The sequence below is a fragment of the Vulpes lagopus genome, chromosome 10 (genome assembly GCF_018345385.1).
Source record: "Vulpes lagopus strain Blue_001 chromosome 10, ASM1834538v1, whole genome shotgun sequence".
NCBI lineage: Eukaryota > Metazoa > Chordata > Mammalia > Carnivora > Canidae > Vulpes > Vulpes lagopus.
In genome coordinates this window covers 34,327,333-34,348,295 of record NC_054833.1, presented here as the reverse complement: position 1 = coordinate 34,348,295, position 20,963 = coordinate 34,327,333, and the positions used below count along the sequence as shown (strand labels likewise).

The 20,963-nt window shown below is 55.9% G+C and overlaps 2 protein-coding genes across 9 annotated transcripts in view; one reads left to right on the top strand and one right to left on the bottom strand.

Moving 5' to 3' along the window:
- The window catches only part of ST3GAL4 (ST3 beta-galactoside alpha-2,3-sialyltransferase 4), a 31,556-nt gene extending 20,950 nt beyond the window's left edge, over positions 1-10,606 (top strand). For 3 of the 7 annotated variants that reach the window (XM_041772018.1, XM_041772013.1, XM_041772019.1), the window contains exons 2-11: positions 1,752-1,827; positions 2,130-2,214; positions 2,611-2,691; positions 3,310-3,407; positions 3,643-3,703; positions 4,223-4,318; positions 4,414-4,603; positions 5,280-5,423; positions 9,500-9,643; positions 9,932-10,606. In XM_041772018.1, the coding sequence (XP_041627952.1) occupies positions 1,812-1,827; positions 2,130-2,214; positions 2,611-2,691; positions 3,310-3,407; positions 3,643-3,703; positions 4,223-4,318; positions 4,414-4,603; positions 5,280-5,423; positions 9,500-9,643; positions 9,932-10,018 (1,002 nt within the window). In that variant the 5' untranslated portion in view covers positions 1,752-1,811 and the 3' untranslated portion in view covers positions 10,019-10,606. Of the gene's footprint in view, positions 1-1,751; positions 1,828-2,105; positions 2,215-2,610; positions 2,692-3,309; positions 3,408-3,642; positions 3,704-4,222; positions 4,319-4,413; positions 4,604-5,279; positions 5,424-9,499; positions 9,644-9,931 lie in introns of those variants that run through there. The other 4 variants (XM_041772016.1, XM_041772017.1, XM_041772015.1 and 1 more) reach the window with 3 other exon arrangements.
- Positions 10,607-19,072: 8,466 nt separating this feature from the next.
- Positions 19,073-20,963, bottom strand: part of KIRREL3 (kirre like nephrin family adhesion molecule 3) — a 540,945-nt gene continuing 539,054 nt past the window's right edge. For both annotated transcript variants that reach the window (XM_041772894.1, XM_041772895.1), the window contains one exon: positions 19,073-20,693. In XM_041772894.1, coding sequence (XP_041628828.1) covers positions 20,247-20,693 — 447 coding nt within the window. In that variant the 3' untranslated portion in view covers positions 19,073-20,246. The remainder of the gene's footprint in view (positions 20,694-20,963) is intronic.

Sequence of the window (20,963 nt, the reverse complement as noted above, 5' to 3'; positions counted from 1 at the left end):
GTGCTGATCTGATAAATATACTTGGGGCTGCAGATTCCTCTTAGGCTAACTTCCCAGTTTTACAACCAGAGAAACTGAGGGTCAGAGAGGGAGAAGTGACTCCCCCGAGGCAACCCGACGTGCAGTCAGTACTTCCTGAGCATGGGCTATGGCCGGGCAGGGTGCTGGCTACTGGAGCAAGACCCACTTCGCCGCCACCCTCACAGGGCTCGAATTCCAGTGGGGAAGGCAAGCCAGTGAGTAAGCTCATTGCAGATGGGAAGTGCTTCGGCCGGTGCCAGGGTAAGGAACCACTTGGCAGTGGCTGTAGGTAGGTAGGTACTGAAGAAGGCAGGCGAGCCACTTGGGGAAGAGTGGTCAGGGAAGTTACTAGAACCCCGACTTGCGTTGGCGTCTTCTAACTACAAATCCAGAACTCTACTGGACAGGGTCACCCTCCATCCCTCCTGGGGCTTGGGGATGGGTGCTCCTGACCCTCCTGAGGGCGGCTGGCTCTGGCCCCCACTCCTCGTCCCACCCCCTCCAAGACTCATTCTTTGGTGTTTGGGGACTCAGAGCAGAGCCTGGGGCAGGACATGGACTCCCTAATAGGACAACGGTCAGGATAATTGATTTATGACTTGTAACAAAAACCAGCCCTCATCCTGATGCTGTCTCCTGGCCTGCAGAAATAATTTGAGGTTTTCCAGGTCGCCCTAGAGAGCAGGAGCACTAGAGCTTCCCCACCTCTCCAAGTGAATCGCAGGAATCGCCGGGCGGCTGGCAACAGTGCCTGTCCCCGTCCCGCCCTGGCCGATTTAGCCGTCCTGGGAAGGGCCCTGCAGTCACTGGTTTTAGGAGGCGGCCCGGGCTAGTTCCTTGGATCCAGGGGACTGGGGGACACTGGGCGAGGACCAAATGGCACCTCCTCACGTGGCCATACGAGCTGCCGACCTTGCTTCCCGGTGACTGCAGCGTGGCCCTGGCTGTCTGTGTGTAGGGGCCTCTTTGCTCCTGTGCGTGGAGCAGCTGCCCCCCTTACAGAGCCCGTCCTTGTCCTGCCGGCTTTGGCCCTGCCCCAGAGCGGCTCCATCTCCTGTGACCAACCAGACATCCCCCTCCCCATGCTCCCATTCACACCCTTGGCTTCTCGGAGCTCCCCCCACCCCCCACCCCCCAGCGCTGGGACGATGAGGGCTTGGACGCTGCATTTAGTCAGGGTGTACAAGGGCCGGAGGACCGTCCCGCAGCCCACCCTCACCCCGGTGCCTGAGCTGAGTGGATCTGTTTGGCTGGAGTAGTGAGTGACTGAGGATAGAGGGGTGGGTGGGAGCCAGAACCAAGGGAATGGTTTGGACGCCAGAGAATGGGTAAACCTCAGCTGCATAAGATACAGATCACAACCCTTGTACAGGTCACTTCCATGTAAAAGGTGGGTCGAGGTTCCCATCCGCCTGGAGCTGGCCCTTCCCAGGTCCAGGTGAGGAAGGGGACAGAGAAAGCACGCCAGGGAAGCTGGGGTAGCCTGGCCGGCCTTGGGGCCTCATCTTTGAGGAGTGGGACCTGGGGTCCTGTTCTGTGGCTTAGGCCCCTCCTGGACCCTTGATGCTGCCTTTGAAGGGTTAGCGGGATGTCCGCTGTCCGGATGGCCACCCAGGAAACAGCTCTGTGTTTTCTGGAGAAGGGAAGGCCGGCTGTGCGGGTGTCCTGCTCTAGTATCCAGGTAGGAGGTTTGCAGAGCTGCCCACACACCTACCATTCCTCCCTCCTAGGTGGCCCGAGGCAGCCGGGATGACAGCTCTCCCCAGGAACCCTGCTACCCTCTGAGAAACATGATCAGCAAGTCCCGTGAGTGTTGTCCAAGGGCTCCCCCACCCTGAAGGCTGGGCCCCCAGGAGCAGTCTTCAGCACCATCCTGGGACCCCCTGCGGGTTGTAGAGGGACAGACAGATAGCCAGGGGGCCCTCTCTTCATCTTGAAGGACAGTAGAAACCCAGGCCCAAGCCCCGTGCTGGAAAACTATGGCCAGGTGAGGGCCAGGAACCGGGGCTGCTTGAGTTGGAGGTTGCAGGGCCCCAAAACAGGGTAGGTGGACTGGGGCTGTACCTGCCTGTCTCTGCCTCTAGCTCCTCTGTGCATGCGCCCTGCAGGCTGGAAGCTCCTGGCCATGTTGGCTCTGGTCCTGGTCGTCATGGTGTGGTATTCCATCTCCCGAGAAGACAGGTACATTGAGCTGTGAGTCCAGCTTCCATGTCCTTCCACTGGTTCTTCTCAGGAATGGGCTCAGGCACGGAGTGTCATGGGGTGGCGGACCTAGTGGGGCCCAGAGGGTTCAGAGGGCCAGGGCATGACCCCTCCCTTCAGCTGCTAGCACGAAATCCTTCCAGGAGGGTAGATAGTGGGTTGGGGGCCAGGGTCTGGGATGAGTCCCCAGGGCCCTCACCCAGGGAGCTCAGGAGAAAAGAGTTGGTGTCAGAGCGAACTTGGGTTGAGATGATTCTATCCAGCACATCACTCCCTGGGACCTTGGGACCACTGCCGTGGGGGTAGGTGGAGGCGGCCTGGGCCGCTGGCCCCTGGGCCTGAGAGGTCTGACCGAAGCTCCTCTCTCCTCTCCTTTTCTGTCTCTAGTTTTTATTTTCCCATCCCAGAGAAGAAGGAACCGTGCTTCCAGGGTGAAGCAGAGAGAAAGGCCTCTAAGCTCTTTGGCAAGTGAGTACTTGAGGGTGAGGTGGGGCGGGGCACGGGGTGAGGTGGATGGTGCCACAGGGTGGGGGCCCCGGTGCTGGCTAGATGGAGGGGAACATGCCAGTGGGCATGGGGAGGTGAGCCCGTGAGGGGAGGAGAGGCCTCTGAATCTCTATATCTGTATTACAATATAACCATTATATACAATATTATATAATGTGTAAATATAAATTATATATGGAGTTGGAGGTTGCAGGGGCCCCAAATATTATATCTTATACATTATTTACACATTGTATATGTAACATGTAATACATTATATTATGTGTGTTATGTATAATATATATAACCTTAGTCAGAGGCCTGACCTGCCCCTGATTCTGGCTTCCTCAAGATCAGTCCCTTTCGGGGCACCCGGGTGGCTCAGTGGTTGAGCACCTGTCTTTGGCTCAGGTCATAACCCCAGGGTCCTGAGATCGAGTCCTGCATCGGACTCCCCGCAGGGAGCCTGCCTCTCCCTCCGCCTGTGTCTCTGCCTCTCTCTCTCTGTCTCTCTCTGTCTCTCATGAATAAATAAAATCTTTTTAAAAAACAAAAGATTAATCCCTTTCTCATCCCCACCCTGCTTTCACCTCTGTGCAGCTACTCCCGAGATCAGCCCATCTTCCTGCAGCTGAAGGATTATTTCTGGGTCAAGACACCGTCTGCCTACGAGCTGCCCTATGGGACCAAGGGGAGCGGTAAGCCGTGCCGGGTTCGTGGGGGCGGTGGGCTCCCCTCGGCCACGCTGCTGCTTGTTCTTTGCAGCCCGCGGTCCCCGGGCCTATGTTCGGAGCCGGGCTGATGCTGGGATGGGGCGAGGGGTGGTGGGGTGAGGGGGCAGCGGGGGCCGGGAGCAGCAGTGGAGGGAGAGTTGGCAGCCTTTGGCAAGCTCGCTGGTTGTCATGGGCCCCTCCCCTGTGTGTCTTTTTGCAGAAGACCTGCTCCTCCGGGTTCTAGCCATCACCAGCTACTCCATTCCAGAGAGCATCCAGAGGTGAGGACACACTCCCTGCACGGAGTCTGAGCACCCCCTCTTTCCTGCCCCCGGGAGACAGTCATGGGCTAGCGCCTCCCAGCGGGCCCTCCTGCCTCTGGTCCCCTGTGGCCAATTTGACCCATCTTCCTAGCCTGCCCGTCTCCAGAGAGGCAGGGACGCCAGTGTCCCCGGCAACTGAGCCCGGACATCCGGGTGCCGTAGCAGGCGGGGTCTCGCCGTGGCAACAGGCACGCCTGGCAGCAGGCTGGGTTGGGGGGGTGCTGGGAAATGGGGATCTCCCTCCTCCCCTCCTCTGTCTGCTGTGCTCTGCTCAGTCTTCTCTCCCATCAAAGCCCAGGGCTGCGGAGTCAGCAGGACCGTAAGCAGGACTGCCTGGAGATGCTGGTCCGTGGGGATCAGGGGCGAGGCAGCCAGGGAAGGAGTCCTGAGCCGAGCCCCAGGCAGACCCAGGGCGGGAGTTCAGTGCAGCCGGAGCAGGGCTCACGCCTGGGGCTGATCACCCTCTTCCCACGGCAGTCTCAAGTGTCGCCGCTGCGTGGTGGTGGGCAACGGGCATCGGCTGCGCAACAGCTCGCTGGGAGATGCCATCAACAAGTACGACGTGGTCATCAGGTCTGTAGGCCTGGCCCTCGTCCCTTCCGTTGGGGGGTGACTGTCGACGGGCTCGTGGGTCTCTGGGTGACGGGCATCCCCTCCCCGCCTTCCAGACTGAACAACGCCCCCGTGGCTGGCTACGAGGGTGATGTGGGCTCGAAGACCACCATGCGTCTCTTCTACCCGGAGTCAGCCCACTTCAACCCCAAAGTGGAGAACAACCCAGACACACTCCTCGTCCTGGTGGCCTTCAAGGCAATGGACTTCCACTGGATTGAGACCATCCTGAGTGATAAGAAGAGGGTAAGTGGCATCCTGAGTGCCAAGAGGTTGGCGAGGGGTCAAGGCTCAGGGGTGGGCCACTGCCTGTCTCAGGGCCTCACGCTCCACAACATCTGCCCCATGGTTCCAAAGAGCCCACATGGGGAAGGTGTCACCTCCATGTCCTGCGGGGCTTCTGAGAAGCCACCGCGGCAGCCAGGGCCTCAGAGGCTCCAGGAGGCAGGTGGCACCCCAAGCATGAGGCTGCTGGGACAGGGAAACTGCCAGGATATAGGTTTGCCGGGGAGAAACCCGTGAGCAGAGCCCTGGTCAGGAGTCCTCTGCAGGCGGGGGTGGGGTAGGAGTCTGTCCTTCTAGGTGGTATCCACTCTTGTTTTGCACCCAGTCAAATGCTGACTGGTCCCATCTAGCATTTTGCCAAACGTAAGCACTCCCCTTCCACCTGTTCCGATATCTTTGGGAGGGGACCACATGCCGTGTCACCTGGCCTCCCCCTGAGCAGGGCCCTCGAACCTCTCTCTCCCTGCTCCTCTCCTCTGGTGGCCTTTCCCCTCTGCGTGGCTGGCCCCCACCTCCCTCCCCTCTCACCCCCACATTCCTGAGGGCCTCTGCCGACACGGGGACCCCACCAGGCTGGACTTGAGAAACAGGCCTGCGCACACCCTCATGTCTCCCTTCCAAATCCTGTGCCCTGCAGGTACGAAAGGGCTTCTGGAAGCAGCCTCCCCTCATCTGGGACGTCAACCCCCGGCAGATTCGGATTCTCAACCCTTTCTTTATGGAGATTGCAGCTGACAAACTGCTGAGCCTGCCAATGAAACAGCCACGCAAGATTAAGCAGGTGCAGGTGATGGGCAGGGAAGCCTGAGGGCTGGGTGGGAAGTTTCTAGAGGCTTGGGAAGCCCTGGAGGACCCCAGGAGAGGGAAATAATGAAAGAGACATCCGTTTGCATTTGAACAGCACCTGGGACTGCTTCCTGGCCTCACCTTCCCTGTGTTCAGTTTCTCTGGCTGCAGGAAGGGGGTGTGTGTGCTTTTGAAACCCCCTGGGCCTCTGCCCAGCAGGGAGGTGGTAGGGACGAGTCTTTATAAGGCTTAGGGTTAGAGGCTTTGGCAGGTCTGGTCAGGATTTATAAACCAGGGAGTTGCTGGGACAGTCTGTGGCCTTGACTTTAGAGCTACTGGAGTCTGTGCAGTTGCTCTTAGGTCACTGTGTCTGTGATCTTATCTTGGAACAGATTGGTCAGGATGAGTTGAGCTCAGTGTGTCTTGTGTGTCCTGGTTTGGTGCGATGTGTCAGTTTTGGGGAGTTGTGGTACAGTTTTGCAAGTTCTGGTTTTTGCACCTTCCCAAGGACAGCCACACATGTCTCAGGGGCCCCCAGAGAGGCCGTATGGGATAGTTGTCAGAGGTGACCAGTAAACATAGATAGGTCTCGGCTGTCCTGCTTAACTCTGGGGCCTTGGGCAAATCGGCCACTTGGAGCCTCGCCTTTCTTATCTATGTGGTGGGGATAGGGTCCGTACTGAACTTTTAAGGCCATTGTAGAATTTAAAAACATAATTATATAACATGCCTATCGTGGAGATTGGTACATAGTGGATACTCATTGTATTTGCCAAATTTTGCATCAATAATTTTATTCCTCACCGAGGATGCACTGTGATTCAGCTTCATAGGTTGAATGTCTCCTTTTGTGGCTGCTCAGTCCGGGGCTGCAGATTTGCACGCTTGGGGAGTAAGACAGGCACCTTGCCCTAAGGACACTCAATCTAGCAAAATAAACATACAGGTTGCAACACGGAGTGGTACAATGCCTTAGTGGAGGGTTGTTCCAGATGCTATAGGATCTGGGAGGAGGTACCGACCTCTGTGTGGGGCTGGCTCGGATGTCCCCGCCCAGAGGAGGTGGTCGTGGAGTTGGGTCTTTGAGGGGTCATGGGGCCCATCAGGCAGAAACTTGGGGAAGAGGTATTTCCTTTGGCAAGACCAGCCAGCTTCTCCAGCACTGAGTTCTAGCGCAAGTGATGTTGAGGGGGCAGCCAGGAGGTGTTTTATGGCCCTGATGGGATGTGAGGCAGAGGGGAAAGTGCTGGAGTGGGGAGACAAGAAAAGGAACCAGAACCCAGCTTTTGGCGGTGGGAGGGGAAGAGGAAGGGATGCACTTGACGTAGTAGTTTCCCATTGCTGCCTAACAGATCACCAGACTTGAGTGGTTTAAAGGAATACCTATTGATGGACTCATAGTTCTGGAGGTCGGAAGTCCCGCATGGCTTGGCTGGGTTCTTAATCTGGAGGCTGGGGGCTGGGGGTATTGGGGGCGAGGGGGGACGTGCTTCCAGGATCTTTCTTGTCAAAGGCATTCAGTTCCTTGTGGTTCAAGCCAGCAGCGGCATGATAAATCTTGCTTGCACTTCACACCCCTGACTTCCTCCATTGCCGATCTCTAGCCCCAGATGCAAAAGCTCAGGTAATTAGGTCAAGCCCACCGGGATTATCTATCTTATGGCCAGTGGAACCTGTAGAGCGATAGAATGTAATGTAATACGTCTCAGATTTGTGGGTTCCACATGCACTCAAGGGTCATGGGGGTTATCTTCGGGATCTCTTGCTACATCATTTATTTTACAGGTGAAGTGGAGAGATGTATAGCAATTCTAGGTTTCTGGCTTAGACAGCTGGCTGGATGGTAATGTGCTTAAGGAACACAGGGGATACAGGGGGAGAGGAGAGTCTGGTATGTTTCAGGAGCCTGTGACCAGGCACAGTTGGCCAGTGGCCATGGAAATGTGGTTTGGCAAATGTGAAATAGATAAGGTAACGTAGTGGTGATCAAAGCAACAGGTGAGGGGCGCCTGGGTGGCTCAGTGGTTGAGCATCTGCCTTTGGCTCAGGTCGTAACCCCAGGGTCCTGGGATCGAGTCCCGCATCCAGCTCCCCGCAGGGAGCCTGCTTCTTCCTCTGCCTGTGTCTCTGCTTCTCTCTGTGTGTCTATCATGAATAAATAAATAAAATCTAAAGAACAAATAAATAAATAAAGCAGCAGGTGAAAGAGAAGGCCCAGGCAGGAAGGGACAGATGAAATGACAGGAGAGCTCAGAGGGGACCTGACAAGGGCCGGGGAGTGGGCAGCTGAAGTGATCGGGAAGGCAGTTGTGGGAGCTGACAGAGGCAAGATTTGTGAGGTTAGAGTACCAGGTTGCCTGTCCCCGTGGATAAAGTAGGGATGGAGAAAGGAGTCCCCCACCTCCTCCCTCCATAGCAGCCCATAAGGTGGGTGGGGAAAAGTATTGCTGTCCCCACTTTACAGAAGGGGAGAGCCCGCCCTCATTAAAGAGGCACAACAGTCCGTGCGAGAGCCCCAGGTTTTCTGAAAGAGGTAAGGTTTTCCAAAGCAGAGAGCAGGACCTTTCCACTCCCTGAGCAAAGAGTCCTAAGCCTCAGTTTCCCCATATGTAAAATGGGGCCCATAATAGTGTCTGCCTCAAAAGTGTTTTTGTGAAGACTGGATGCACTCATGTATTATAGGGAGTAAAATGTTTAACATAGTGTCAGGCACATAGGAAGTGCTCAAAGCTAATAGCTGATGATGAGTATTCCCATGGTCATGGTCATACTGATTGCCATCATCACGCCTAAAGACCCAAACCCTCCTTGAGATGTGTTGGGCTATCCTATCCAGCCTGATAGCTGTGAACTACCTGTGGCTATTTAAATTTAAATTAATTAAATTAGGGTCGCCTGGGTGGCTCAGTGGTTGAGCCTTTGGCTCTATCATGATCTGGGGTCCTGGGATCAAGTCCCACGTCGGGCTCCCTGCATGGAGCCTGCTTCTCCCTCTGCCTGTGTCTCTGCTTCTCTCTCTCTCTCTCTCTCTCTCTCTCTGTGACTCTCATGAATAAATAAATAAAATCTTTTAAAAAATAATAAATTGGGATCCCTGGGTGGCGCAACGGTTTGGCGCCTGCCTTTGGCCCAGGGCGCGATCCTGGAGACCCGGGATCGAATCCCACATCGGGCTCCCGGTGCATGGAGCCTGCTTCTCCCTCTGCCTGTGTCTCTGCCTCTCTCTCTGTCTGTGACTATCATAAATAAAAATTAAAAAAAAAAAAAATTTAAAAATAATAAATTAAGTATAGGGATCCCTGGGTGGCGCAGCGGTTTGGCGCCTGCCTTTGGCCCAGGGCGCGATCCTGGAGACCCGGGATCGAATCCCATATCGGGCTCGGTGCATGGAGCCTGCTTCTCCCTCTGCCTGTGTCTCTGCCTCTCTCTCTCTCTCTCTCTCTCTCTCTGTGACTATCATAAATAAATAAAAATTAAAAAAAAATTAAAAAAAATAATAAATTAAGTATAAAATTAAATCAAGTAAAAGATTCAGGGGCGCCTGGGTGGCTCAGTCGGTTAAGTGCCTGCCTTCGGCTCAGGTCATGATCCCGGGGTCCTGGGGTCGAGCCCCACATTGGGGTGGGTGGGGGCAGACTGATGGCTAGAGCCCCTGCCCCCATCAGAAGAACGTGAAGTTCTTTTTTCTTTCTTTCTTTTTTCTTTTTTTTTTAAAACGTGAGGTTCTTGACTGCTCCAATCTCCAGCATCCATTGGAGCATCCCTGCATCCCTGCTCAGTGGGGACTCTGCTTCTCTCTCTCCCTCCGCCTCTCCCCCAGCTCATGCTCACTCTCGCTCTCTCTCAAATAAATAAATAAAATCATTTTTTTAAGGAAAAGATTCAGTTCTAGTGCAGCCATGCCAGCCCCACTCGCAAGCCCAGTAGCCACATGTGCTTCGTGACTGCAGTGCAGGGCAGCACGGATGAAGAACGTTTCCGTGAAAAAGAAAGTCTGTGGCAGAGCAGGCCGAGAAGGCGGTGAAGGGAGCAGGGCTCCCTCTCATACCTCCCGCACCCCTTGTCCCCCAGAAGCCCACCACGGGCCTGCTGGCCATCACGCTGGCTCTCCACCTCTGCGACCTGGTGCACATCGCCGGCTTTGGCTACCCGGACGCCCACAACAGGAAGCAGACCATTCACTACTATGAACAGATCACGCTCAAGTCCATGGCGGTAAGCGGCCTCCGCTTCCGAGCTGGGTGGGACGGAGGTGGGGGACCCTGGGTGAGTGAAAGTGGGGCCCCGAGGCGGCTCGTGAGGGGGTCACTCAGAGGGTCAGAACCGGAACCCAGCCCCCTGGACTTGTGGGCCTGAGTCCCCCTGGATCTGACCACACAGGTCCTGGCTTCCTCCTGAGGGCCAGCACAGGGACGTGGGGGCTATGGGGGGCACAGGGAGGCCTTCTAGGGCCGGGGAGGTCCCTGAGAGGCCCTCACTTTGCTTCCTTGGCTGTCTCCGCAGGGGTCAGGCCACAACGTCTCCCAGGAGGCCCTGGCCATCAAGCGGATGCTGGAGATCGGAGCAGTCAAGAACCTCACGTTCTTCTGACGGGGGCAGGAGCTCTAGCCGTCAGTCTGCCCGCCCTGCCGCCTGAGCGACCAACCACGGCTGTGGGGGCGCCGGCGTGACCTGCTTGGATTCCCCCTCCCCGTGTGGAGAGGGGGCCTGGTACAGGCCGGGCCTGAGATGGGGCCGCGCCCCTGGCTGCTCTTGGGGTGGCCGGATCCAGTCAGGGTGGAGGCCCCGGGTGGCGGGAGGCCGTCCGAGGCGCGGGGTGTGTGGCTGAGGCACCCCTTCTCACCAGCCCCGGGAGCTTATTTAATGGGCTATTTAATTAAAAGGGTAGGAATGTGCCTCGGGCTGGTCCCATGGCATCCGGAAAACGGGGGCATAGCACAGTGGTCTGCCCACTGTGGATAAAAACACACAAGTGCTTGGCCCACTAGAGCCTAGAGCCAGAGCAGGCCTCCCAGGAGGGCAGGGGCGTCCGGAGCGGGTTGGGTGCCCTCCAGAGAGGGGCTGCTACCTCCCAGCGGGCATGGGAAGAGCATTGGGATGGGGTCCCACGGAGAATGGGACCTCATGTAGAAAAGAGGTTTGAAACCTAACATTAAACTATTTTTTCCTAAAACGGAAGCGGTTGTGATACCCTGTGTCCTTCAGGTTGGGGAGGACATGGAGGGGGCGAGGGGGTCCCCTGTCCCAGCACTAGGCAGGCCTGTTAAAGACCGGCAGTGTCTCTGGGACCCAGTGGGACCCAGAAGAGGCCATGGTCATTCAGGAAATGATGACTGGGTACAGCGCTTGGTGCCAAGTCATTCATTGTCACCCCGTGTGGCAGGCAGGTGGTGTCAGAGCGGGCTGACTGCTGGACACCCAGCCTGGCACTCTCCATCCTGGTTGACTTGCAGAGGTAGAGAAAGGCAGGAGCATGTCAGATGGAAATGGCAGCACTCTCTTCCCCTCTCCCTGTTCCTCCTCCTTCCCTCTCCAGTCTCTCTTTTCTAAAACCTCCTGCTGGGAGGTGTGTGTTTGAGGACAGGGGTGGAGTCAGACAATGGAAGCCAAGTTTCCTTTCTCAGATTAAGTGGGAATCATAAAATGGAGTTTACAGAAGGTCCTGCCAGTGGCCCAGGCTGCCAGGATTGGGATGGGCAGGGCTTGGGCAACGTCTGAGGGATCTGGCAAGGCCTATCCAGCCAGTTGCCGGGCCAGGGGACAAAATGCCATTTTCCCCGGGTCTCTAGAGTTGTGAGCGCCCTGCCATTTGCCTGTATCTCCCTGCTTTGTTCTCCATCTTCCCAGGCCGTGTTTAGCTGCCAACTGGGCATCTTGCCACCCCCACAGCTGTTCCCTTACATCTGGAGCCAGGAGGGAGAGCTGGAACTCCCCCCTAGAGAATGGGACTCACAGCTGTGTTCCTGGCTTTCTCGGAAAGAGTTGCAGCCTTGAGGTTTTGAGACAGTTAGACTGGGACAGGACAGATAAAGAGGGGCAGAGATGCAGAAGAAGCAGAGGAAGATGACACACTTCTGGACCGTGTGTTGGAGCAGCCTTGAGAACACCCGACCTCATGCCACGGAATGGTCCTGAGGACCATCCCTGGGAATAGCGTTGCCTGCTCTCCCAGAAGCCTGGTGACATTACTTTGCTAGCTGCCCTCCCCTCAGGGGAGAGGGGGGATTCCGCAATAGGGCCCCAGCACCTGCAGCCCCCAGCCCTCTCTCCTCTACAGAGGCAAGCCTTGTCTCCCAGCCTTTGCAGGGAGACTTGCTGACTCCAAAGGGTGTGAATGTGTGCAGGGATCTTAGCTCTGCTTATCCCTGATGCTTCCCCAGCAGCTTCTCGTGAGGGTATGCAAGGGAGTGTCCATTTCCCCATCCAAGCCATTGAAAGTGGCTGTCAGCACATATGATCCAGCTGTCCTGGACTGGGGCCACCGCCTGTTACCGAACACGCCTCAGCTTGAGCCAGAATCCAGCACACAGGGATGGGTCAGACCCTCTCCCTAAACTCCGCACACATGGGTATAGACACGAGAGCAGTCCACATTCTTGCTGGGCTATGCCCCTGATGCCATAGGCAGGAGGTCTCCCGACTGCATACTGATAAAGAGTGCGCACGAGGGGAGGGCATATACACCTAACCTGGCCGCTGTTCCCTTGGGTGAGCTCAGCTCTTGCCAGGGTGCTGCAACCCCAACGCAGGTTGCAGACTGAGTCAGTGCTGGCGCAAGGTCAGAGCCGGGAGTGGAGCTTTGATGTGGAGCCACTGGATGGAGCCCTCCGGTGTCCCGAGGAAGGGACCCTCACTCATCAGGAACGAACTGCCTCCCAGTGGCCTGGTGCTGATTAAACATGTCCCGAAAGTGAGGCAGGGGGGGAAGCAGGGAAGGGCGCGGGGAAGCCCCCGGCGCAGGTCTACGCATCTGGGCTCTGCGCAGGGCGCGGCCCCCGCACTCCGCACGGCCCGGGCCAGTGGTGTCTGCGGGTCTGCGCTCCACCTCCTCGGTTCACCGAGACCAGGGCACCCCAGGGGCCACTTGCACCAGAGCAATCGGGGGGTGCCCTAAAAATGGGTTCCTGGGTCCCATCCAGGGCGCCGGGGGGGAGGCCCGGGAACCGCGGCTCCGGCAGCCTGGACGTCACGACGGGCTCCCGGCCGCCGCCTGCCCCGGGGTCCGCGCGCACGGCCCGGCCCGCTCCCGAGCCCCGGCCCGCTCCCCGGAGGCGCACGCGCGGTCCTCCCCGGGCCCTGCCCGCCCCGCCCCCAGCGGCCGGGGGCGGGGCCAGTGCCGGGGGCGGGGCCTGCGGCGCGCATGCGTCCTGGGCGCGGGCCGCCTGGGAACGGGGTGGGGAGCGGCCGCGCCTCCCGGCCGAGGGCTCAGGGCCCGGCGACCGCTGCAGGGGGAGGCCGCGGCGGGCTGGGCGGGGAGCGGAGGGGCCGCGCCCTTCCTCCCGGGGTCGCTCAGCGCCCCCGCTGGGCCTCCTCCCCGCCCCCTGCGGTGCCTCCCCGCCCATCCCCGTGCAAAAGTGACTCGGGCTGCGGGGGCGGGGCGAGCTCCCTCCAGTGTGGCCTCTGGGGGTCCAGCCTGCTCCACAGAGGGGGACGCCGAGGCCCGGGGAGGGGAGGGGAGGGGAGGGGAGGGACGCCCGGCTGCACCGCCGGGCTGCGAGACCCTTTACCTAGCTCAGGAGCACGTTTGAATAAATATCCTATATTCACATCACATGGCGTTGCCTTGATTTCGGACACTTCGGGTTTTTATTTACACTTTTCTGAGGACAGAAGTACATCCAGTTGCTTTACCCCAGAGGCTGTCTAGCTTGCGAGAAGTCAAGCTTGGAAACCGCTCTGTCTTGGAGACCCCAAGGCGTGGGGCACTGGCAGGGCCGCTGGGCTCGCGGGACGGCCCTGCCCCGGTGTGGCCAGCCAGGCTCGCCTCGGCTCGTGCATCCGCAGAAGAGCGCTGTGCACGCCTCTCCCACAACGGGGTTCTAAGATCTAATGGGAATACGGTTGTGAAAACACTGTGTAGACTGTAAGGGATGATATGAATATTAGGCTGGAAAGCTGCCTTGCATAATAGAAAACACGGGAAAGCATGGGAAGCAGGGAAGGTACACATCTGGAGGGCCAAATATTTGCCCAGGTATGGGGTGGGGGTGGGGGAACGTGGCTGTGGCTGGTTCCAGGAAAGTCTTTGTCTTCAAATCACCCACAAAGTCGGAGAAGCTAAGACATTGGCGGAATGACTCACACGCAGGCTTTGACATAATCAAACAATGAACGATGAGCTCAAACTGCTCTCTGGCAGTGGTTTTCTAAATCGAAGTCAGATGCCTTGAGGGGTTTTTGGAGAAAAGTGGTTTCTTGGGCCACATGATCCATTCTGAGGGCATGCAGGAGGAGGTTCCTAAAACTAAGGTTGACAAGGACAATCTCAGCGTCCGGATGCTCTCCTCTAGACCCTCTGACCTTTCGATGCCTTAATTATAGCTTCGGAAAACTATGTGTTAGTGTTGAGCATTCCCATGGTTCTGCACCCAGACATGGTTCCAGGAAATGTTTCCAACTTAAAAGTTTAAGGATGCATGTATGTGCGTCTGTAGTGAGAGCCTGTTTTCCTGGCCAGGTCTTTTGCTGTGAGTTTACCGCTCGTGAGAGATTTGGGGGATCCCGTGCCTGAGAAATGAAACTTGAATCTCATTAGGTGTCAGATTTGGCGAGGGTGAGGGGACCCCGAATGTATCAGAAGGCTCCACTTCATGAAAAGGGATTACAGAGAGCTGGGAGCAGGTGGGAGAGACCACAGTTCTGTCTGGGGGAAGGGGTGGGGGGGGGTAATACATAGGATTTGACAAAAGTTTTTAGGGAAAAATGAACTTTTGGGGGTTGATTTCAGGTTCGTGGGGGAGACCAACAATTTAAAGCCCACCCACCCCTCAACAGAGGCACAGTTTCTCTCAAGAATATTGCAAGACTGGGAGGGTGGAGCTGGGCGGAGGGAATGAGAGAAGGCTCAGATGTGGAAATCACCCTAAGGGAATAGAAGTTGGAATTACAGAACTAAGCTATTCCAGAACCATCTATTATTCTGAGGCTTCCTAAAACACTATTTACATACATCACCAACGTTAACACTTAAGGAGTATCATCTCTTGCTTGTTTCTCTCCTGAGGAAAAAAATTCGCAAAAGTAGAAATTAGAGTCTGAGATTTCACTCCAGTTCTGTTCTTTTTCTCTTGAGGATTTATGTCCCACTGCTGTAGCCTCTCATAGCAGGAGAGCTAGAGAAACTTTTAAATTAAGTCAGAGAGGAGGGGCCCTGGGTGGCTCAGCGGTTGAGCGTCTGTCTTTGGCTCAGGTCGTGATGCTGGGGTCCTGGGATCGAGTCCTCACAGGGAGCCTGCTTCTCCCTCTGCCTGTCTCTGCCTCGAATAGACAAATAAAATCTCTTAAATCTCTTAAAAGAAGAAGAAGAAGAAGAAGAAGAAGAAGAAGAAGAAGAAGAAGAAGAAGAAGAAGAAGAAAGCCAGAGAGGAAGTTCTTCTCTGAAAATTCCTTCTTCATTCAGTATTTCTCCCAAGCGCACTGTCCATCAGTGTCACGAATACACTGCCTACTGGTCAGGCAGCAAGGCTCTGGCCCTTGAAATTCTTTACGAAGGGGGTGGAAGTGGTATCTTTTAATGTAATCCCCCTGACAATGTCTTTGTCTGATTGAGGGTGACCTTCAAGGGGATGAATCCCCATATTCAGCTCCTATCCCAAAGAGCACTTTTCCCCTTGCATTATTGGTAACAGATTTCACAGAAGCCCCAGTGAACGAAGACCCGAATTCTCCCAAAGGAGACCTGTTTCCTGAGACTTCGTTTATCTTGGCTTTGAACATTAATATTTTAGATGCATGGCACAGAGGACAGTTAAAAGGGAGCATTATTTGAATGGTCTCCCAGCACTCCAAAATATTTCCAAGGGCCATAGGTTAAGAAGTAATGGAAAAAGATGTCTTTGCATAGCTTGGGCTCCCTGATTAGCAAGCTAGGGGGGTGAGGGTGTCCTAGGCCCGGGGGTGGGCTGAGTGAACTGTCCCAGAGAGGAACGCTGGGAACATAGAGTGGTACTGGGGACGGAGACCACGGTTCAACGATGTAGCTTGTGAATGGCGTGTGTTCACAGAAGGCCTTTTAAAGATGACGGCTGTGTAGGAGTGAAAAGCCCTACAGGGTCCATAATAATGAAAGCTTTTAGTGTATGTCCAAGACCGAGCCGTCAGAGAGGAGGGGGAGAGGGACCCAGGAGGAAGAGCAGTTAGAGAGAGATGGAACGGATGGTCCTCCTCTCCTTACACCAAAAATGTATTCATCTGGGGAAACAAATCTTTATTTTTAGAAAGATGACTGGCTTGAAATTGTCTCATTTTCCCCAGTTTATGACCTAGTTAGAAAGACTGGAACATAACGGGTTGGGGAAAAGATGATTGGATCCTTACTGCGAAGGAGAAGTAACCATCTCATCTCAACCTGTGAGAGTGAGAGCTCTTTATCAGTGATTCTCAAAGACTGCTGGTAATTTTGAGCTTAAGCTGCAAATAAATGGCTGGTATACGGTTACACCTCCCCAAAACAACTTTAGATAAGAGGTGTCTAAAATACTTGTAAAAGGGAAGTAAAATGTAGGATTTAGCTGAGATGTCATTAGTCTAGGTCTACACGGTTCTTCCAAATAGGCACAGCAAGTGGTATTTTAGATTAGAAAAATCTCTATGCAAATTAAGATCGTTTTTTATTTAAGTTACTCGTACTTTTAATTTTAATAAAGAGTTGATTTTGTAGGGAAACTTTCCTAGAGTAGAGCATACACTAATGGCAGGATGCCCCTTGGTCTTTTCCTGCTGGTGCCCTCATAAAGCGCACCCAGGCTACCTGGGCAGGGAGCTGATGCAACTCGGGCTGTGCTGGCTGGGGTTTCGGTTCAGATTCTGTAGTGGCACATGCCTGGCCCCAAGGCCCGCCTGCCTGTCCCGCAGGTGGTGAGAAGCAGAATTCCCGGTGGCTCCTTTGCTCCCCTTCTGAGAAGCCTCCCAGGGACTGCGGCCTCCTGTTTGTTTTCTATCCACCCCCCTCCAGGCCCTCCTCTCCACTCTGGAAGCTCAAAGGTCTGCTTGGAGTTGGAGGCCTGTTCCTTTGGAGCACTTGCTTCAATCAGCTTCCCCAGAACCGGATTCGCTGTGGCATTCTTGCTCATGATGTGAGAGCGCTTCCTGTTCCATGAAAGCTGAGGGGGTCCTGGAAATGACCCCGGCTTTCCAGACTGATAGCGAGCCTGAGAATCAGAAACCAGGCTCCTGTCCAGGGACTTGGAGCCAATAACGAATTTGAAAGCTATCAAAAAACTGGATACTGGTCTTGGTGGGGGAGGCGGTGGGGGGCTGGCTGCACAGAATGGCTTTGTTTCCCAGGAGTGCAGTCTTTCCAGGTCGCCTGGGGACTCGAGGTGGAGGATGCCAGTCCCACCCGCCTTCCGCCTTCCTCACGGAGCTGTGCTCCCTCCTTGCTTAGCCTGTCCCCGAGTAGGGAGTAGCAGGTGGCCTTCACCTCCGGCTGTTTTCATCATGTTCTAGGATGGCAGCGGCCTTGATGGCAGTGCTTTGGACAGAAACATTTTATAGGGGAAACCGTGTGTGTATCAATGTCACGTTCACCACTTGTCAGCCCCGTGACCTTGGGCAAGTCTTTTGGCTTCTTGAAGCTGCATTCTTAGGGCCTGGGATGATCTCTCCAAAGCCCACTTCCTTTGTGAAGGTTAAATAAGACTACACACGTAAGGTACTCGTTTCAGCTAATATGAAATCGCCTACAGGAGACGTCAGGGCTTCCCTCTGCCTCAAAACTTTTTCTAACCCCTCCCTTTACCAGCTTTTTTGTGCCTCCCACCCTTCCTAGAGAAGGAAATAGGGTTGGGGACAACCGAGGGGGGCACAGAGTGCGGCCTAGCCTCCTTCTAAAGGCCCCTCCAGGTGTTACAAGTCCCCCTTCCCGGCCATCTTCTCTTCCGCCAAGGCCTTAACTATGACCTCCTAGCTCTTCAGGGATTCTTTCCTGTATTCGTACAGTGGACAGAGCTCCGGGGGTTGGGTCAAATCTCTGCTTGCTGCCATACCTGTCCGTATTCTTACCCAGATTATCAATCACCTGACAGGGAGATAGAGTTCCTTCCATTCCATGGAAGAACAGATTTCTCACTTGTTCTTCTGGTGATGGTGTCATAATCCGAGATTCCAGAAAAGGATGGGCACCTTCACCCTATAATGAGAACTGTGTACGTGTGTGGCACTGGGCCAGAAGGCAATGGAGGTGTGGCAAAGGTTAGGAGGTAGTTGTGCCACCCACCTCCAAGGTAGGGAAGGCTGGGAGGAATCAAGAGACTAATCTTGAGTCATCCTCTTCCTATACACCATGGTACCTTGCATCTGGTCTTAGATCCTTGTTCCTTGTTGGCAAAGGCAAAACACGTACCGGAACAAAGCAGCCTTATCAAGATTAAACTAGTGTGCACAGGAGCCAATATCCTGGCATCCACGTGTGGCCTGAATGGTACTAGGAGCAGGAAGTGGACTGGGATGTACACTTAAATTTCTTAACAGTTCCTACTCTTTTGGGCATGGGGGCTGTAAAGAAAATTATTGAGGGAACCGGGGAATTTTGAAGTACTAGGAAATATGGTAGAAGCAGGACATTCCACTGGGTGGAGGCGTCGTGAAGGTTACATACAGAATCTGTGGTTGGGGGATCCCTGGGTGGCTCAGTGGTTTGGTGCCTGCCTTCGGCCCAGGGCATGATCCTGGAGTCCCGGGATGGAGTCCCATGTCGGGCTCCTTGCATGGGGCCTGCCTTCTGCCTGTGTTTCTGCCTCTCTCTCTTTCTCTCTCTGTGTGTGTCTCTCATGAATCAGTATATGGAAAGAAGCACAGACTTTTGAGGTACGGGTTCATATGATGGCTAAGGATTACTGGGGAAGGTTGGACAAGAAGGACTCTAACCTAAGAGGAACTTCCAACCTTAGGGACACTTCAGGCTTTCCAAAGTTTCACTTGGATCCCACTCCTCAGCCAGCACTCTAACTGGCCCCTATCTATCCTCTCTGGTCTTCCATCACTACCTAGAGTCTTCCATTCAAACAAGGTAATTCTTACATTATTTGAGGCTCAGGGTGTTAGGGTATTCAGTGGCATAGGCTCTTTGAAGACAGCCTCCTGCCCTGAACCCCTCCCGAACAGAGGGAGCCTCCCTTGCAGAACATTGCTGAGAGAAAGAAAGGCCTGGGATGATCTCTCCAAAGCCCAGCATGACCACATTGCCTCTGAGCTGTTTTTGGCATGGGTCCTGCTTTTGCCCACCCTCTGGGTTGAGCCCGTCCGCGCGGGGAGAGGAGCCTGCCTGCAAGTGCTCTTGCCACCACAGCCAGAGCCATCACCTGCTGTCCTTATCTAGGAAAATTCAATCAGAGAACAGCAAAGAACCTCATGTTTCCAGAGCATAGTCTGAGCTCTTGGCTCCTTCTTGTGGCTCTGCAGGAACAAAAGCACAGAACGGATATGTTGGAGTAACGGCCCTAACATTTATTTTCAGGTGGTGAGTAGGCGGGGTGATGTGTAGATACACTTTCTCTCTTGCCGGTCAAGTCTTACTGAAGGCAGGCCCATTGTTTCTTGCGTGGATCTAGGCCCCTGGAGATTCATCAGCTGAGGAGGCAAGTCTCATCACTTTAAAGACCTGACATCTAGTCAAACCCTACATGCCCCAGGAAACACTCTCTGCAATGACTATTTGAAGAACCCTGGCCAGAGAAGCTCTCACACTTCTTATATTAATTCTGATTGTGCTGTAGGAGAGGAGGGCAGTACACGAAGCAGGGGAGGGTGGGGAGACTCTGAATCACACAGCCTGGCAAGCGGAGGAACGTTGGGTGAGGTTCCCCAAGGGCTCCCATGTTCCCTCCTGCCCCTGCCTCGCCCTCCCAGGACACCAGTCTTGGACTGGGCCAGTCCCACCTCAGAGCTCAAAGGCCTCAAGTCCAAGGACAGAACTGCAAGAGTATGGACACAAAACACCGAACAAATTGGGGGTGGGCTCACGGCCAGTGTGGTGGGAGAGATGCTCCAGGGCCATTGCTGGCTTCTCAGCATCCAGGGTTTGGGCTCTGCGCAGCAGGGGGCACCGGGGCCCTGGGGTGGGGGTGTGCAAGGTGGGGGGCAGCTCAGTGCCGGGAAGCGCTTCACCCCCCTTCTCCCCAGGGTGGTGGAGGAGCACAGGCACAGGGGTAGGGCAGTGGGCAGCAAGGGGTGGGGCTCATGGGGAGGCCGGAGAGTGGTCGGCAGTTTGATTAAAGCAGAGTGATAGCTGCCTCGAGCGCCGGCGGGAGGGGCCTCCGGGAAAGGGCTGGGCCCCGCAGGTAGGCAGGAGCGCAGGGCACAGGGCACCGAGCTGCAGCCTCCCACGGCGTCCCCACTCGCCGCCTCTGGCTCCCTGCTGCCGGCCCGGGTTTGTGCTTGATCGGGGCTTAGGAGCAGCGCGGCTGCAGATGCCGCTTTGGGGGTCATGGGGTCGTCCACAAGGTGTCCACGGTCTCTGCAGAGCCGGAAGGTGGCCCGGCCCCCCTGCACCCCTGCACCCCTGCATCCCTGCACCCCCTGCACCCCTGCATCCCCTGCACCCCTGCACCCCTGCACCCCCTGCAACCCCTTCCCCGCCCCAGCCCCGGCGTGGGAGTCCTCAGACGTGAGTCTGCATCCGCCGCTGCAGGGGCCGGCTGGGGTCGGAGTTCTGGGAAGAGGACTGGGAGTGGTGGGACGAGGAGGCCGAGGCCTTGCTGGCCTTGTCGAACTGCACATAGCCGTCCTGCTTGCCGCTGCTGCTCACGCTGCTGTCGCACTGCGTGTCCAGGAAGGAGCTGCTGTCGCTGAGGGAGCCCCTCTGGAACTCGCGCTCGCACAGCTCGATGGACGAGCTGCCCATGCCCAGCACGAACCTCTGCCCGTAGTCGTAGAGGCGGCCCTGGCCGCTCAGGGTGCTGTAGATGTTGGTGAAGGACATGCCCGTGGGCACCCGCTGCTTGCCCCCCGCGGGCCGCAGGTCCGGCTGGCAGCTGCTCAGCGAGATGGTGGGCGTCGAGTGATGCTCCTTGAAGGTGTTGACACTGTAGTATCCGTTGGTGGGGTCCTGGGGGTGGGGGCCGGGGCGAGGGCAGCATCACTGGTCACTGGCCGCGGGGGACCAGGGATGCAGGGGTGGGGCCCAGATGGGGAGCAGGGGGCTGGTGGGGGGGCTGCATGTCTCATGTCCTGGGGTCGGGGCACTGCAGAGCCAGCTGAGAACCACCCTCCAAGTGTTCTCTCTTTCCGTCCCGGACATGGATACTTAATTTAAAAACTCTTATTTGGGGGACGCCTTGGTGGCTCAGTGGTTGAGCATCTGCCTTTGGGTCGTGAT